The 16,487-nt window shown below is 34.3% G+C and overlaps 1 protein-coding gene across 3 annotated transcripts in view; it reads left to right on the top strand.

The window, feature by feature from the left end:
- Positions 1 to 16,487, top strand: part of Gria2 (glutamate ionotropic receptor AMPA type subunit 2) — a 139,895-nt gene that overhangs the window by 68,302 nt on the left and 55,106 nt on the right. For all 3 annotated transcript variants that reach the window (XM_026395940.1, XM_026395942.1, XM_026395941.1), the window contains exon 3: positions 7,055 to 7,294. In XM_026395940.1, the coding sequence (XP_026251725.1) occupies positions 7,055 to 7,294 (240 nt within the window). The remainder of the gene's footprint in view (positions 1 to 7,054; positions 7,295 to 16,487) is intronic.

Consider the following 16,487-nt stretch of genomic DNA (forward strand, 5'->3'; position numbering starts at 1 on the left):
TTATCGTCAGTACCATATTTATGTAATGACTTGTATTTTCTTGTACATTATATTTTGTACATTTATGTTTTCTGTACATCATTTAGCTTAAGCATTCTTGTAAGGAGACAAAACAGAAGTTAATATCCCCATTCACTAGATTAGCAAACTGAGACTTGGGATCATTGGCTCTTCTACCAGATAAGGCCAGCAAAGGATAAAGCTGGGTTTCCAACTCTGGTATTCTATTCAGCTCTCACTCTGACTCCTGCCCTCAAAAAGACCACAAATCACCACCACAGCAAACACATACATACTGCAATTTGGGACATGGGTGAGGTTAAGGCAGTGTGCCAGTGTGTAATCATAATAGGGGAAGATCATATTCAGTTGATAGTGAACAGAGCACCCTTCATGGAAGAGTTGGTATTTTATTAAGTGACGTTTATCACATGCCTGCTGTGTGCCAAGTATTTGATAGGGGTTTATGGACAAATGACACTTCATTCTCCACTTTCGATTAGCTCAGAGTTTCAGGGGAAAACTAGACAATTGTAAACAGGCTAATATGCAGAGATAGAGATTGCTTTAGAATCGTGTGTAGGAGTGACATGTAACAGACCACACAGAGCTGGTGACACCTGTACTCTGCCTTATTCTCTGTTATCTCTGTGTTATTCTCTAAGCAAAGGGAAGACATTGATGGATTAAAGTGCGAGGGTGATATCTGCTATGATAGGAGAGAGATTTATTATAAAAGGAACTATTTGAGAGGTTATTGTAGCAATTCAGTTAATAAATGTTTAAGGACCATATTAAGGCAGTGTCAGCAGAGCTGAAGAATACAGATTGGAGAGGTCAAATGGGCATATGGTGACAATTCATTTGCTGGAAATCAAGAAAGGGTAGAAATCTCAAGTGATTCTTGGCATCGTTTGTCCTGAAAAGATGGGTTTGATTTTGCTATGTGAATGCTTATCTTGTAGATTAGGTGAATCTTAGGCTAAAAGAAAATACAAGCAAAATTCTGGTGTGTGGTTAAAAGAAAGTTGATCTCAGCATCAGTTAGACTGTGGGATGTAAGGTGGGGAGTCATGATTCACCTGGGGCTTACTGGCTGACACCACTGTGTATAGCTTATGCTTTCTTTAATGTTTCCCTGTCCCTCATTGAGGTAGGTGGGTAATGTAACTGTCTAACCAAACCAACTAGAGAACAGAAAAGATTCAAACGCAATTTGTTCTCATGTTTAGCCTCTACAACTGTTATACCCAAGGACAGAGCCCCCAAGATCTTAAAATATAGAACTTCTATATTCCAAATTTATGGTATTTAACTTTTGAGATTAGAATTATAATTTTTAAATTTTGTAAAACAGAGGTGGGTTTTCTTTTTCTTTTTTATTCTAGAAAGGTCACATTTTGAAGTCTTGTTGAAGGAATTAAGGATTTTAATTAGAAATTATCCTAGCAGGGAAATAAATGCAGAATATAGAAAACACACTAGTAAGATAGAATGTATTTACAGTATATGTTTTCTCGGTAAATATGCAACTAGGATGGTAATGATATTTGTGTAATATTTGCATAAAAAGTTGAATTGACTTTGTTAATTGGGTAAGATCACTAAGAGAGTATAAACAAAGAGGAAATAACAGTTGGAGAATGTCTGTTATATGGTGCATTTTCTGAAGACAAATATAAGAAGAGTATAAAGTGAAGGAAGGAGAGAGAAGAGGTGGGGCACGGTTTAGCCTGAGCCAAGGAATAAGAAGAGAAGGAGAAGATGTAACAGATGCTTAAAAAGCACTAGTATGCAAACTTCACGTGAGTAGGGACCTCAATGTGATGCATAATGCTTTCCCTAACCCTAGATCGGAGAATAGAGGTTCTTCAAAATACTTGTCCAATGTGGAGTCAATGAAGTGAAATAAAATGTAGATGAGATAGGTGGTACAAATGGGACAAAGAACAGTAATTAATTCATTATTAAATACTGAAAAGAAATGATTGCAATAGTTACAATGCCATGAGCAGAAACAGAAACATCAGCACAAAGATGTTGCTTGTCAGGATAAAATTATCTAGGTTTTCTTTTCTTATTTTTATGGAATTATATGGAATCAGGAGTTTTCCATCAGGAGGTGGGGGATGGGGTTGAAAGATGGGAGCTCAGCTGTCAACTCCAAGAAAAACAAATGCTCTTTGTCTATCCTGTTGTGGCATTTTCTAAAATTAAAACTATGCTTGTCACATAGAATATTTATAGTACATAGTTTCCTGGTAAATAAATAGTTGCTAGAGACAACAGAGCTGATATAAAGGTTTAAGAAATGTGGGCATAAAAGTTGAATTTGACTTTGTGAAAAGGGACCAAACCACTAAGAAATAAAATGTAAAAAGAGAAATCATTTGCAAGATAAACCTTGGAGAATATATTTTAAGTTAGAAATGTAGGAAAAGCATAAGGCAATGAAAGATAACCAGAAGTAGAAAAAATGACCAAGATGGCATGATTTTCCTTGGCAGCAATGTGGAAAAGGAATTAGAAGAAAAAAAGGAATTAGGGTTATTAGTGGTGAGAAGAAGAAGAACATCTAGAAGTAAATTTCAGACTAATAAATTCAGAGAAGTTGAGGAAAGTAGATTTGAGAAAGAGATTATTGGGTTTAATCACTAGGAGATCATAACTAATAAATAGGAAAGTCAACTGTAAAATCAGGTCAAAGAGTACAGGTGTTGATGTCAGAAGTTAAGTGATGAAATGAGGAAAGCACTTTGCTGTCGTGTCCATATTTTGAGGTCAGTACTCCTCAGTGATGTAGCTTTTTCCAGACTCTACAAATTGCAAAGGGGATGATGCCTTTTCTGCTTATGAGGCAGCCTGTGTTCTTTCATTGAAATAAATGGCGATTTACAACTGTAAAATCTGTAAAACAAAAATAAATCTTGCCCAGCTTTTCTCCCTTTTACTAAATCACCATGCAGAGTTCTCCAGACTGTGTCTTGTATGGTACATTAGCAGCACCAGTGAGCAGCAGGACTCAAGAGGAAAAGATGGTGTGGATGCACTATCAGCATTGTTATTGGCTTATATCATCTGGGCTTGTAATAAAAAGTGAAATAATCAGCAACTTACTTACACCCAGGAGATTATTATTTCTGCTGTTTGACCTGAAGTGTCTCTTAGAAGGTCTCGCCTTTGCTGAGTTTCTCAAAGTTGATATTAAATATTTAATTCAAGTAGAACTCAATGAGAGCATCTTTCACTACTCTTTTGCAGTCAGGTTAGAGTCTCAAGTCATAAATGCGATTCTAATGTTAATCAGCCCAACCATTCAGAAACATAATAGTGTTTGATAGTGTAATTGTATGGGTCAGAAAGCCAAGAGTGAAACTGTGAGGTTTTGTGCTCCTTCTTCTGCCTATAGACATGACTATGTATAGGATCCTGGTATTGTCTAACTCATTTTGGAAACTCATCTTTGCAATTGTTTTCAGAGTTTATGGTAGTTTGTTTTGTATATTCTCAGTGATAGTAAACCTTCCTCCTGTATTGAAGGCATTAGCAGGGGATAATTTAGAGATGGGAATGAAAGGAGTAATTCCTTTTTCTAATCAAGTAATAGCAAAATACCACGAGTAATTTCTTTGTGCAACATATTTATAAGCTCCTGTATCCATGGATCTATTGGAGAAAAGATCAATATTTGAATGCACACAGTTTTAGACATTTGGGCATGGAGTATTGGAATCAGAACTTTCTCATCTTCAGATGGTCAGTTGAACACTGTGATTGACTCCTCCTTGCAGATCTCAATGGCATTCTTATACTTAGAGTCAGTGACAGTGATTGACCTAAGTAAAGAGAGGGAAATAGATAATATTGACAAAGTGGCTAATTATGAGTGTGTAGAAAGGGGATATTAAGAGAAAAATATCCAGAAAAATAGAAGATATAGGGCAAAAAGACAACTGAGTATGTGCCATGAAGAGATCAAGGATAAAGTGAGAAGGTTGAGGGAATACAAGGATTTTCAGAAGAGAAAGCCTATTGTTGTAAATAATGTTCATTGGAGAATTGGCTGAATAGTCTGGGAAAAAAAGTGATTGCTGTGTTGGATGAATTGTAATTTCTTATGAAGTTTAATATGGGTTTGTTATTGTTGGGCAAAAGCCAGTGTTTCCAGATTGTTGTAATAACCAAGAAGTCTCTTGACAACCCAAAGCAGACCCCAAAACAAATGGAAAATGAAAGGTATAACTCCTTATTAAGGTTGTCTGTGTATTCAAATGGTGACATTCTTTATCAAGCATTCTGCTGTGGCTGCCGTTTCCATCACAGAAGCTATTTCATTTAAGATGAGAACAGTTTTAGCTAATAAATTACATTGCATGATATTCCTCTGGTATGTGGGTGATGTGCCAGTGCTTTGAAGGAAATGAAATAAAAGAGACCCAGAGAGACTTTTATAGCAATTGTCTCTTTTCATATGTCATATTTTATCACTTTAAGATTCAACAAAAATGTGAACAGATTTAGGATTTCAGATATACATATCTTTGTATGTATAAAATAAAAAATCACTGCAGAGTTTATCCAGAAGTGTTATGGATATGGGAGATCCTTTTCATGTATGTGACAAATGAACCACGTCATCAATTACATTAAAGGTTATTTTCAACATCTGTACCCAGATAAGAACAAGAAAACATGGATATAAATAAAAGAGAGTAATCTCACCTTGGCATTATGTGAAGATACAAAATAAATATAAAGCAATACATTCAGTTGCTTTCTGAGATATATTAGTCTACTCTGCAAAAGATGGGGGATAAAAGAGATTTCAAATGATGTATTACACAGATGTAACTTAGAAATCCCAAAAAGACATAAGTGAAACTGGTTGTGGTGTGCACACCTGTAATCACAGCTATTCTGGAGGTTGAGGTAGAAGTATTACAGGTTCTAAGTCAGCCTGGGTAACTTAGAGAAATTCTAAGAAAATAAAAGGGTGGGGAGTATAGCTCAGTGGTAGAGCTTGCATAACTTGATCAGGATTCAATCCCTAGCACCCTGTCCTCCACCCACACAAACACAAAGAAGTGAATTGAATATTTAAAGGTAAATGGAAATCTTTTATAAGTAAGGGTCACTCAAAGAAACAGTTAATTTAACTAGGCACAGTGGTGCGTTTGTGTAATCCCAATGACTCAGGGGGTTGAGATAGGAAGATCTTGAGTTCAAGGTCAGCCTTAGCAACATAGTTAGAACCTATTTCAAAATTAAAATAAAGGATGCTGGAGATATAGCTCAGTGGCAAAACAACCTTGGATTTAATACCTAGTATCAAACAAAGGAACAAATGAAAAACCTGAAGAAATAATTTTTCTTGCTTTCTTTTCAATTCATATCATATAATGATTACAAAAAATTATTGATTGCTATGTATTGATTGTTTGGAAATGCTTATTAGAATCTGCAAATCTTTTTATCAATGTTCTTATTTACAAATCTATTCTATAGACTGTTTTTGTGAAGGAAATAAAGTAAAATAAAATAGTACTCGCTTTATCCTTTAAATGAGGTTAATTAATTTAGAAATACGCTTGGCATTATATTCTGGGATATTAAGTTTTATTACTAGATGACTGATTTCCATTTCTAGGGTTGAAAAGACCCCTGAGATTGAAAAATACCAGCTTTTCATTCATTTGAAGCCATCTGATAGACCTGGACTAATGGCCTTAGGACTCTGCTAAAGATGGTTTTTATAGAGCATTACAGAAATCAGTTTTGGACAAAGTGACTCTTAATTCTCAGAGAGAGATATGCAAATTTATATTTCAAAAGATCATTCTGATTATATTGTGGAGAACTGAATTGACTTCTGACCATAAGTGCAGGAGAGAAAATAGTGGGGTAGATATTCCACTAACTGAGGTTAAGAAAAAAGAAATAGTGTTAATTAAGAGTGGGGATTCTGAATTCAGAGTGCCTAGATATGAATGCCCTATCTGTCCCTTAGTAGCTGTGTGACTTAGGTATGTAATTTTATCTTTTGTCAATTTTCCCATTGGTAATTTGGGAATAATAACAGAGTCTACCTCAAAGGATATCGTGAGAAAGAAATGAGTTCATAGAATCTGCCAGGCACATAGCAAACACATGTAAGTATATCTGTTAGTGAACCAGGATCGTCAGAGTGGGTGGAACTGTAAATGGACCCCATCTGAGTATGTTCAGGTATTACGGTGAGCAGGACTTTGTGATGGACTGACATGGACTGTGATGAAGAGTCGTGTCATATACTATCCACTGGAATAGTAATATTGGAAGAGAAGTGGTTGTAGAAGGAATGGGGACTTTCAAATACAATATTATCATGTTTGCTAAAAATCACGTCTCTTAGCCAAATTATTTTGTTAATATTCCTTGTCTCATATGTTTTGGAACCAATGGGTAAAATCAGTTCCTTGGAAAGATGAAGATTAGGAGTTCTGAAATTTATTTACTTGATGCTTGACTGAGGGTCACCAGTGAGCGAGAAATGCCTTTCTGGTGATACACCTCTTCATGGGACTCTGACATCACTTTCTCTTAGGGACGTGTAGTTAGCATTAGAACTCTGTGGAAGCACACTGACCTTCTAATATAAAAGCCTCATAAATACAATGAGGCCTTCTAGAAAAACATTTGATAAGGAATGTGCTATTCTGAATGTGTGTAAATCTTAGCCAGCTATGGTTTGTTCTTACATTTAATGGCAATTACTTGCACATTTTTATGTGTCTGTCCTAAAATATTCTCATATTTTGTAGATTGTTAAACAATAACATATTTCCTTGTAGCCAGAATCATTATGTTGTATGCTTCATAATTCTTGAATTCCTCAAATAGAATGCTAATAAATGTTTGTAAATTTTCACAAATCATGAATATGAACTCCATATTTCTTTTTCTCTGTTAATGATTTTGTATATTATATATTGGATTGTCTTTGTTTCATACAAATCTGTGGAGGTTGCATGATAATTGCAATGATTTACCCTTTCTGTTTTTCTTGCTCTTCTAGTCTGCTCCCAGTTTTCAAGAGGAGTCTATGCGATTTTTGGGTTTTACGACAAGAAGTCTGTAAACACCATCACATCATTTTGTGGAACGCTCCATGTCTCCTTCATCACTCCCAGCTTCCCAACAGATGGCACACATCCATTTGTCATTCAGATGAGACCTGACCTCAAAGGAGCACTCCTTAGCTTGATTGAATACTATCAATGGGACAAGTTTGCATACCTCTATGACAGTGACAGGGGTAAGTGATAATATCTCTCTCTTTGTGATAGGTCACATTCAACATTTTGCCCTTGACACTTAGATGTGATGTTATAGAACTATGAAAGTATCTTAAAGCCCAAGAACCACTAGGCTTAATTTTGTATAACATGAACAATGCAATCTGAAATCTGGGAAACATAGTTAAGCACTCTGACTGTTAAACAACAGAAGAAATGAGTCCAGAATTTACAGAAATGAACTATATCAACCCAAGGCCCAGATGTTCAGTTGTAACATAAAAAGCAATTTCTGGCACCACGAGCAAAGACTCTATAATGACTATGTTACTAATCCAAGGAGAATTAAGTGGCTTAAGTAAAATTTATGTAAATATATGAAATAAGAACTTTTATAGTTGTTAAGTATTTATACACAAATGTTTATCAGTCAGGTAGTATTATTACTTCCCTTGCATAAAAGTAAGATCACTAAATCTCAGAGAAGTTATGGGGTTGCTTATCATCAACCTATGTGTGTGGTATAGCTCAAACATAGGTCTCTGTGTTCAGGCCCCCAATTTTTTTTTTTTTTTTTTTTTTTTTTTTACAAAACTCCACGTGAATGTTTATAATGAGATGTTTTTGATTAGCATGCCAGTCTTAACTCATTGTTCTGAAGTTTGTCTGGGGAAGTGTTTCACCCATGTTTCCCATATTGCTTGTTGTGAAGTTTAATATTAGCATTCCTTCTTGACTTGCATTTAACAGATGCCCAAATGTTCTTAACCATCCCTTGGGTCCATGATTGGGCATCAGTGGGTCTGTGCATCCCATAACATTTTGTGTGACTTTTCATATATGTGTCCTCTAGAGAGAAAATCATAGGTAAAGGCAAAAAGGTTAAGATACTCCCTTTAGTTGTTAGAGTAGTTAAGTACCTCATCATGCCTCCTTTGGCAGTTTCTTACTTATTTAAATGAAAACCAGAAGCTTGTTTCAACCAAGATAGGGCACCTTGTTACCCGCAAGGGCAGACAAGAAGAGAGCCAGCCATCAGTCAATTCTCCATTGATCAGTTTGTAGTCATTCACGGCAGCAATCCTGAGTCAGAGTGCTCATGCCAGGTGTCTGTTCTCTGCCCTGTCCTCCTAGCCCTGGGGATGAGCACATTCACTAAAAAAGCCAGTCAGCATTCTACAAGCTGAAAAAAAAAAAAAATTCTTTTTGTGCTATGTCAACAACTTTTTCCCAGGCTTGAGGAGGAAGTGCTTCATTCTTTCCACAGGGAATTAAAAACTAAAACAGAACCATTTAGAGTAAATACAGATTTCAATGTGCTGAATGATTCTGAAACATACTTCTTATTAATATGATAAAATTGAGCTTATTAAATTATATTTAGTCTTTCATCTTGCTCTCTGCTAACTCCTTTATTGCATTGATTTTTTTAAAAACCAGCCTGAAACCTGGGTGTATTTTAAATGTCTTTTGACCTTTGTGTTCTGCTGATCTGATTTCTGCTACTTATGTCTATTTTAGCTCTAGACCCTTCTTTTCTATTGCCTTCCACATAGGCCAAAACACCACCATGTGTTCATCATCTTGCCTCTCCAATTCCACCCTTGATGTTCTTGAGTACATTTTCTACAAACCATACAGAATTATTTATTAAATATTTATTTGACAACATCACTCCCTTGTTTAGAACACTCTGATAGCTTCACATTACAAGGAGGAAGAAATCAAAATTCCTAGCATGGTTTTAAGACTTGAAAATACCTGGATCATGCCCAGTTCTCCAATGTATTCTGCTGTCTGCTTTGCTCATTCACTGAAGCTAAATCCATTTGACCTTCCTTTAATTTCTCAGATGGACCAAACTCTTTCACCTCAAATGTCCGCACATACCTCAAATTTTTATTCCTTCTTGATGTCTGGGCTTATATATCATTCCCTCTGAGATGCTTTTCATGCTGTTGTTCTCTCTCAAATCGATGTCTTATTTTACTTCCCAGGACTTGTCATAATTCATAATTAATATTGGTGTTGATTCTGTCACTCAAGAACTACTTATTGAGCTCCTGCTATATCCCAGGAGTGCTATGTCCCAGTGTGACTGATTTAGTCACATGGACTTAGTTAGCACTGTTTTTCACATAAGATCTGGCTATAAGCTGCAGGAGGGCAATGCCCAGGCAGTGCCCAGAGCCCTGGGTATATACTTTATAACTAGATACCCAGCACTTCAGGTAGGGCTAGAAGCAGAGTTGATGTTCAATGAGCAGTGGTCATGAACGGAAGAGTTAAACAACTATGTATTTTTGATTCGAGATGATATGAGAAGCTGAATCTTACTAAGTTGAAGACTCAGAAGATGAGCTCCTTTTTAGTATTTGACAAGGTTGAAGATGGCATTTTTAATTTGGGAACATATTTTATCATCACCCTTACTATTACTCTTACTGGATAAAACTGGTCTTTTGGAAAACATTCAAATAGACAACAGTTGACAAAAGTAGAAAAAGAGAAATTTTAGCATTTGAAGGGAGATAGACAAGCACTGGGGAATTGAGAGGTGAAGATAGATGAACTAATGTACTTGCAGAGAGAATCTGGGACATTTTAAATGATTTTTATTAATGCTTTAGAAATATTAAATGGATTGGAGTGGTGAGATAATCTCCAATTATTGAATTATACAAATTGATTTGAGTCAAGTGCATCTGTTGAGGGAATAACATTAGAGGGATAATATTAAGTAATTATATATTAAAGCCAAAATGACCTTATGGATACATTTTCAAGGTATTATCAAGTAGCTCCTGATGTTTTAATGTGAAGAGTATTACACTGGTCTTTTTATCTGAAATTATTTTCAGAGATAAATGTACAAGACTCTCAAAGTACTGGCAGAAGACTTGACCTTTGTGTGATGTTTTACTTGACTTATGGAAATGGGATTATTGATCTCTGATTTTTCTTATTAATGACTTAATTTTTATGACTTTGGCATATATTATATCTAAAAAATTGATTTCTGTGTTCATCATATGAGCTGCTTTCTTTCCTCTGGCCCTTAACCCTTCTTTGATGCTTCAAGGACTTTCTTGCTTCACTGTTCCATGATTTGGAAATGAAAAAGTGCATCCTCTTTTCCCTTTGTCCATATTAGTCATACTTTTAAAAATAGATTCCATGGCTCCATCTCTGCACTGAGATCTCTACCTACCACAATATCCAACTATTCAATCTGTCCTTGGTGTGGTACCCTCTCTACTTCCTTGATTAGATTATTTTGTTCAGTGTTCTAATAATGTTTACTTTTCTGAAGGGGTAGGTCAGGTCAATATGCTGTTGAATTATACTATCTAATAAATTAATGTTTTCTTGAACAATACAGGGGCCAATCATGAAAACGGCTCAAAAAACATTTTGCTCAGATTACCAAATAGATGAAAAGGACTTAAAGTTGTTTTATGCTATTTCATTCCTGTGTCCGAATACATCCAATGCTGAGCAACAGGTCCAGAGCTTAGATCCCAATTACAATCATGGAAAGACATGGATGCATCCTGATCTTTGTGTAGAAACATCTTCATCTAATCTCAAATTCACTGGTGACAGGATTGCACCTGGCAACTTGATGCCAGGGAAATTTTTAAGATTCCTGCTGTCTTTTCTTTATCTAACCATATAGCAGTAGCCTGGCACTCTGAGGATTCAGACCCTTTTCTAAGAGCTGGATATTATTACTTGTGGGCAGATAGAGCTTCAGTACATTTTTACCTATAGAACAATAGGTTACCTCTGTTAATGCATTAAATATTGTAGTTTTAGTCTTTGGATATATAGGCATTATATATAAATCAGGCCTTAATCAAAATGTGGCTTTTATTTATTTGTTCAATATTGACAAGGTAAGATAATACATCTCCATGGACAACACATAAAAACAGAACTAATGCTTGATATCTTTTTGTCTGTTTCAATTTGGAGCAAATATTACTTGTCCCCTGAAGGGAAAGCTCTTTGATTCCAGTTCCAAGACAACATCATGCAAATAGCAAAAATGCTTTCAAAATAATTTTTTTTTCTGATGTGCCTGAGAAAGCTGATGAGGGAAATATATGTTAATCTAATCTGGCCTAGGCATGCTGCCATGATTTAGTGATCATAAATATTAACTACTTTGCCTGAAAGACTGAATAAGGACAGTGAATTTTAAATGGAACAAAAAAAATATTTTTAAGAACAAAGACGTGGTCTGAATGAAATATACCTGTTGGCAGGAATCATTTTAAATTTCACCCTTTAATGTGTAAACAAAGATGTCTAGACTTCACTTGCTTTTAGGCTAATGGTTTTTCTATCACTCTCTTTCTCTCATTGTTTTCTTTAATTAATTTGTTTTAATTTATATATGACAGCAGAATGCATTACAATTCTTATTACACATATAGAGCACAATTTTTCATCTCTTTGGTTGTATACACAGTATATTCACACCAATTCGTGTCTTCATACATGTTCTTTGGATAATAATATGTCCATCGCATTCCACCATCATTTGTAACCCCATGTCCCCTCCCTTCCCCATCTACCCCTCTGCCCTATCGAGAGTTCATCTATTCCTCCCATGCTCCCTCTCTCTACCCCACTATGAATCAGCCTTCTTACATCAGAGAACATATTCGGTATTTGGTTTTTGGGGATTGGCCGACCTCACTTAGCATTATCTTCTCTCACTCCATCCATTTACCTGTAAAACCATGATTTTATTCTCTTTTATTGCTAAGTAATATTCCATTGTGTATAAATGCCACATTTTTTTATCCCCTCTCATTGTTTTTAATACTAGGTCTAGATGAAATTTCACTTTGAATTTTAGGGAGATTGTCAACTGACGACTAGGTTATACAGCTAAAGCACATTAGTAACAATAGGTATATGAAAAATTACTGCAATTTAAAAATCTTTTAGTCTAGCCATTCTTTACTTTAGCCAAGTGTCTGAGAATTCAATAATACTGAGAATTTAATTTTATACTCATAATATTCTTGAACTGTTTTAGAACATAATATATTTTAAATATATTTATTAAGAGAAATAATTAATTCCCCAGGTGTGTTTCTAATGGCTGTGTATATCAACAATTTTCTTTGTTCAAAGTAATTCAGAAATAAGAAATCAGAAATTTGAATATGCTGATACAGTAGCATGAATATTAGATTTGACTGATTACTATTTCCTAATAGCTTTAAGTAAACCAGCATTTATGTAGAACTTCCATTGTCCATACAAGTTCTGCTTTCTGCAGTGATTTAGAAACAAATTCTGAATTAGGAATTATTCTTATAAAGATATTCTGTCTTAGTTTGTGTGGATGATAAAGAGGCACATCACAAGAAGTGCTTTCTCCCCTAATTAAAATATGGTTCCCAGAAACCAAGAGCATGAATTTGTGTAAAGAGTTTAGTTTTACCTGTACCGTTATACATGTTTGGTTATATTTACATTTTAAAATCATCTATTAACTATGAAGAAATCAGATTTAAAACAAAACTTAGCTGTGAAGAATGGGGAGATTGAGTAGAGAGGATTTACTCCGTTACTATGACTGCAAAGAAAATGGGTTACTATACAAAGAAGAATGTCTCTTCAACTTGTACTTCAGATCACTCCATGAGTTGTGAATGACTTGTGGCTGCTCTTAGGAGGTGATTTAATTTTATTCAGTGTCTTCTGACTAAACCAAATCTATCAAATCTAATATAGTACTGCTTAAACAATTTAGCTCCTTAATAAATAGATATAATTTTGGTTGGGTTCCACAGGTTTCAGAATGTTAACCTTAATAGTTTTAATAATGGAGAATCTACATAGACTGCAAGTTACTGTTGACACATAAGATGAATGAGTTTGAAAGTTAGACATTTTTAAAAGATGTATTCTTTTCCATTTTATATATCATCTCCATATTCTTTGACAGGGTGAACTGCCAATACATTTTAGGTTGAAAATTATCTCTTGATGAAACCACTCACAAATTGATAAATGGATTTAAATTTAAATTTTCTTGTAGTATCTGTCAAGAGATGCAAAAGAATATCAAGTGCATCACTGCTGGAAATTTTTAGTATGTGGGGAACTTCATAATTCAATGAAAACAAAATGAGATAACTTATTGCATAAAGGAGAGTCACTAAATTGCTATATGATAAAAAGTGAATTTTATATAGATCATTACTTCTAGATTTAATGTTTTTAAGAAGGTGACAAGGAGGAATTGTATGATGGATGATTAGATGTGGAAAGTAGGACTTAGAGAATGTAGGAGGTTTAGAAATTCAGGGTTTTTTTTTTCCCCTCCTACTGGAAGAGAATGTTGGATCAATTTAACAGCTGTTTTCAAGCACGCTAATAGTTGTTGAATTGATATGATGACCAGCTGTGCATATTATTTCTCCACTGATGATGGAAAACAGGGAAGGAACTTGAATTTTATCTTGAAAGAAGTTAATTTATGGAGAGCAGGCAGAAATTATAGGCACTCTCGGATGTATTCTAAAGTTTTACCAGTGAAAGTTCTTAAAAATGGCATGTGGTCTCTTTAAGTAACCTCTCAAGAAATTAATATTTATTTCTTCTGTTACAAGATTATCTGCAAGAAAATAATTTTGCTGTTTTAGCAAAATAAAATCAAACTTAAAGAAAGTTTAGCATCTGGCTCAATTGTCCAATTTGAAATAAAAGTAAATCATTTTTAATGTTCATTATGAAGTATTTTAAATTACGAAACAAATCATAGAAAGACCCCCAAACATTCTTAAGTTATTTTTATTAGTGAATAAAATATAAGCGATTTTGTTTTATCTATCATATCCTTCTTCTTTCTGTAGTGATTTAGAAACAAATACCACTCCCAGTGTGGTGATTCATGCCTGTAATCCCAGAGATTCAGGAGGCTGAGGTTGGAGAAATCAGGACAGCCTCAGCAATTTAGCAACTTACCAGAATCCTCAAAATAAAAAATAAAAAGGACTGGAGATGTAGCTGAGTTTAGTCCTCAGCACCATAAATTAATTGATTAATTAATTAACCAATTAATTAAAAGAAAAAAAAGAAAGAAATGCCAGCTATCATATTCTTTCATCTGTAAATATTTTGGATATCTATTTATAAAACAATAATTCTCTTATTTTAAACACAACTACAGTATCACTATCATACTTGAAAAAATCATTAATGTTATCATTTTTAACTGTTTATTCCATAAGATCAAAATGAGTTCCATATATTACCATTGGTTAAGATGTCTTGTCAGAGTTTTATAATGTCATGTAGCATTGCCCATAGTGTTGATTTTGATAGCTATACCCTGGTGTTAACATGCCACTCTTTGACAGGTATTTCCTAACATTTGGTAACAGAAGCTTGATGAGGTTCAGGTTTACATTTTGAGCAGGAATGTATCACAAATCATATTGACTGTAACCATTTAAAGACTCATCTCCATTGTCACCTTTCTTTTTGTGTTGTGAAGAGCAGTTGATGATTGCTGCCTATATTCGTTTCAGTAGGTGTTACAAAATAATAATAATTCTAAATCTATATTTGTCCATCATGCATTACCTAGAGTAGTTCTAAAATGAATAATCTTTGACTCATTATTATCCTGAGTGTAGCTCACATAGGAATGAAAGGAAAACGCTTTTTTACTTCTATATTTGTCAATTTCAGAAATAATTGGTTCCAATCTATCAAAGGCAAAAAAAAATTTTTTGAACAAATTATTTTAAAATCTCGATTTTATAGATTTAAAACATTTAACTGATATTCAAATTATTCTATCTTTTAAAGAGGTTCTCTTCAAATGACTCTTTGTCTTTTGACATAGTTCTCTTTTGGAGGATGTGCTTGTTTTCACAAGATATTTCAGGCTCATTTTCTATACTCTTTGGACAATTTTGTGTCCATAAAATTTTTTTTCTAGATTGGAATAGTGTTTGACAAGATTTGTAATTGTTGTATTTCTCCTCTTGGTGAGGGGATTTATGTAAAATTGAGGATCTAAATATAGGCTATAGATGAATTGGAACCAATTATTATAGAGAGATATGATCAAATTAGGCAAATCTCACATTTTATAGATAAAAAGGGATCAGTATTCTTTTGAGAAATTTGTGGACCTTCCTGGAAACAGAAGGAATTGATATGTGGATGTCTGAATTTCTCCTGGAATGTTGACTTTGTGTTGTTCTTTAAGTTATTAATGTAAATTGTGAACTTGGCTTTACTGTGAAAAGTTGATATGATATGGAAAACAAGTTTTTTATGTATTTTCTCCAGGACAAAACTGCAGATTTAGCTCTTCAGGAAGTAAATCCCCTAGTTGTTGACTTCTTCCTACCTACACTATGTTGATAATTAGAAATAATAGTAAAAATTTTCTAAGTCTTATAGTGCTATAATCATTAGTAAGTAGTAAAATAGTCTTATATTTAGGAAGTGAGATCAGTCTGTAATAGAGAACTAATTGCAAACGTCTCATTAGTAGGTGAACATTTTAATCTCTATGGGATCAGAGCCACTAACAAAAAGTAATATAATAGAAGGCCAAAGGGAAAAGAAAGGCAATAAAACTGTTGACCAGGAGTCAATAGGAAGAAATATCACAACCCCATAGACATTATTGGCTCTTTCACTCCCATTGATTCATAGAGGTTCATCTCATGGAAACGTATGCAACCCTTCCAGAATGTTAATATCAAATGATAGACAATTGCATATGACTAAGTCATTTTTTACTCTTTTGTAAGAGTAAGAAATGTTGTGATGTCTTTAGATTTCACTTAATTCAGAGATATTAAAGACATTAACTTTAGTCTTATCCCAAAGAAAACAGCAGAGAGGATTCAAAGATAGTGATATTATTATTTTTTTAAGAGAAAGAGAGATAATTTTTTAATATTTATTTTTTAGTTTTTGGTGGACACAACATCTTTATTTTATTTTTATGTGGTGCTGAGGATCGAATCCAGAGCCCCGAGGGTGCCAGGTGAGAGCGCTACTGCTTGAGCCACATCCCAACCCCAAGAAAGTGATATTATTTTCCCCTCCTTTTGGGCAGAACAATAGCATTTAAGTAATGAGTTGTTTGTTTTTTTTTTTTTCCTAATGTGAAGCAGACATATGTAGGTATTGATAAAGATCACAGCCATAGCATATTTT

Source organism: Urocitellus parryii, chromosome 10 (assembly GCF_045843805.1).
Source record: "Urocitellus parryii isolate mUroPar1 chromosome 10, mUroPar1.hap1, whole genome shotgun sequence".
Taxonomy (NCBI): Eukaryota; Metazoa; Chordata; class Mammalia; order Rodentia; family Sciuridae; genus Urocitellus; species Urocitellus parryii.